General features: G+C 42.3%; 1 protein-coding gene across 1 annotated transcript; it reads left to right on the top strand.

Annotated features, from left to right (window-relative positions):
- Nucleotides 1-128: 128 nt before the first annotated feature.
- VCUG_02780 (uncharacterized protein) lies at nucleotides 129-434 on the top strand (the record flags this gene model as incomplete). The annotated part of the gene is made up of 1 exon (XM_008077602.1): nucleotides 129-434. The coding sequence occupies one exon, from the start codon at nucleotides 129-131 to the stop codon at nucleotides 432-434; it is 306 nt and encodes a 101-aa protein (XP_008075793.1).
- Nucleotides 435-501: the final 67 nt, after the last annotated feature.

Genomic DNA, 501 nt, shown 5'->3' with positions numbered 1-501 from the left:
TGTTCAAAAATATGAAAGTATGTTAAAAATACTTTTCTTCCCATCCTCCTTAGCCAATCTCATATCTCAACACCAATCACTATTCCTTTTGCTATCTGTGCTTATTTTGTTGCCAGAATATATTTATTATGCCCACTACTGAGCTGACTCCTTGTCGAGAAGCAGTAATGATCCATCCCCATCGACACAATGCATTTGACCCTCAATATGAACAATACCTGGTATTAGAGAGAGCTGACAATGATGTAAGCCCTGATACAGTAAAGAATTGTTGTGATGTACGTGCTAGCCCCCTCTTTGTGAAAGCGTTGAGGAGAGCAATTGTAATGCAGGGAAAGTGGCATCTTCTGCACATGGTATGTACGGATGCTGCTAAGACGACCAGTGGTTTGTCACTCGAACCGGTCATAATTACGAGATTGATTGATAGGTAGCAGTCTAGGAGTGGTGCAAGAATGGATGGTGATCGGTTACTGGGTGCATGCAAGGACGTGTCTTGGT

This window comes from Vavraia culicis (assembly GCF_000192795.1).
Source record: "Vavraia culicis subsp. floridensis unplaced genomic scaffold supercont1.379, whole genome shotgun sequence".
Lineage (NCBI taxonomy): Eukaryota > Fungi > Microsporidia > Pleistophoridae > Vavraia > Vavraia culicis.
This window is presented reverse-complemented; position numbering and strand designations above follow the sequence as displayed.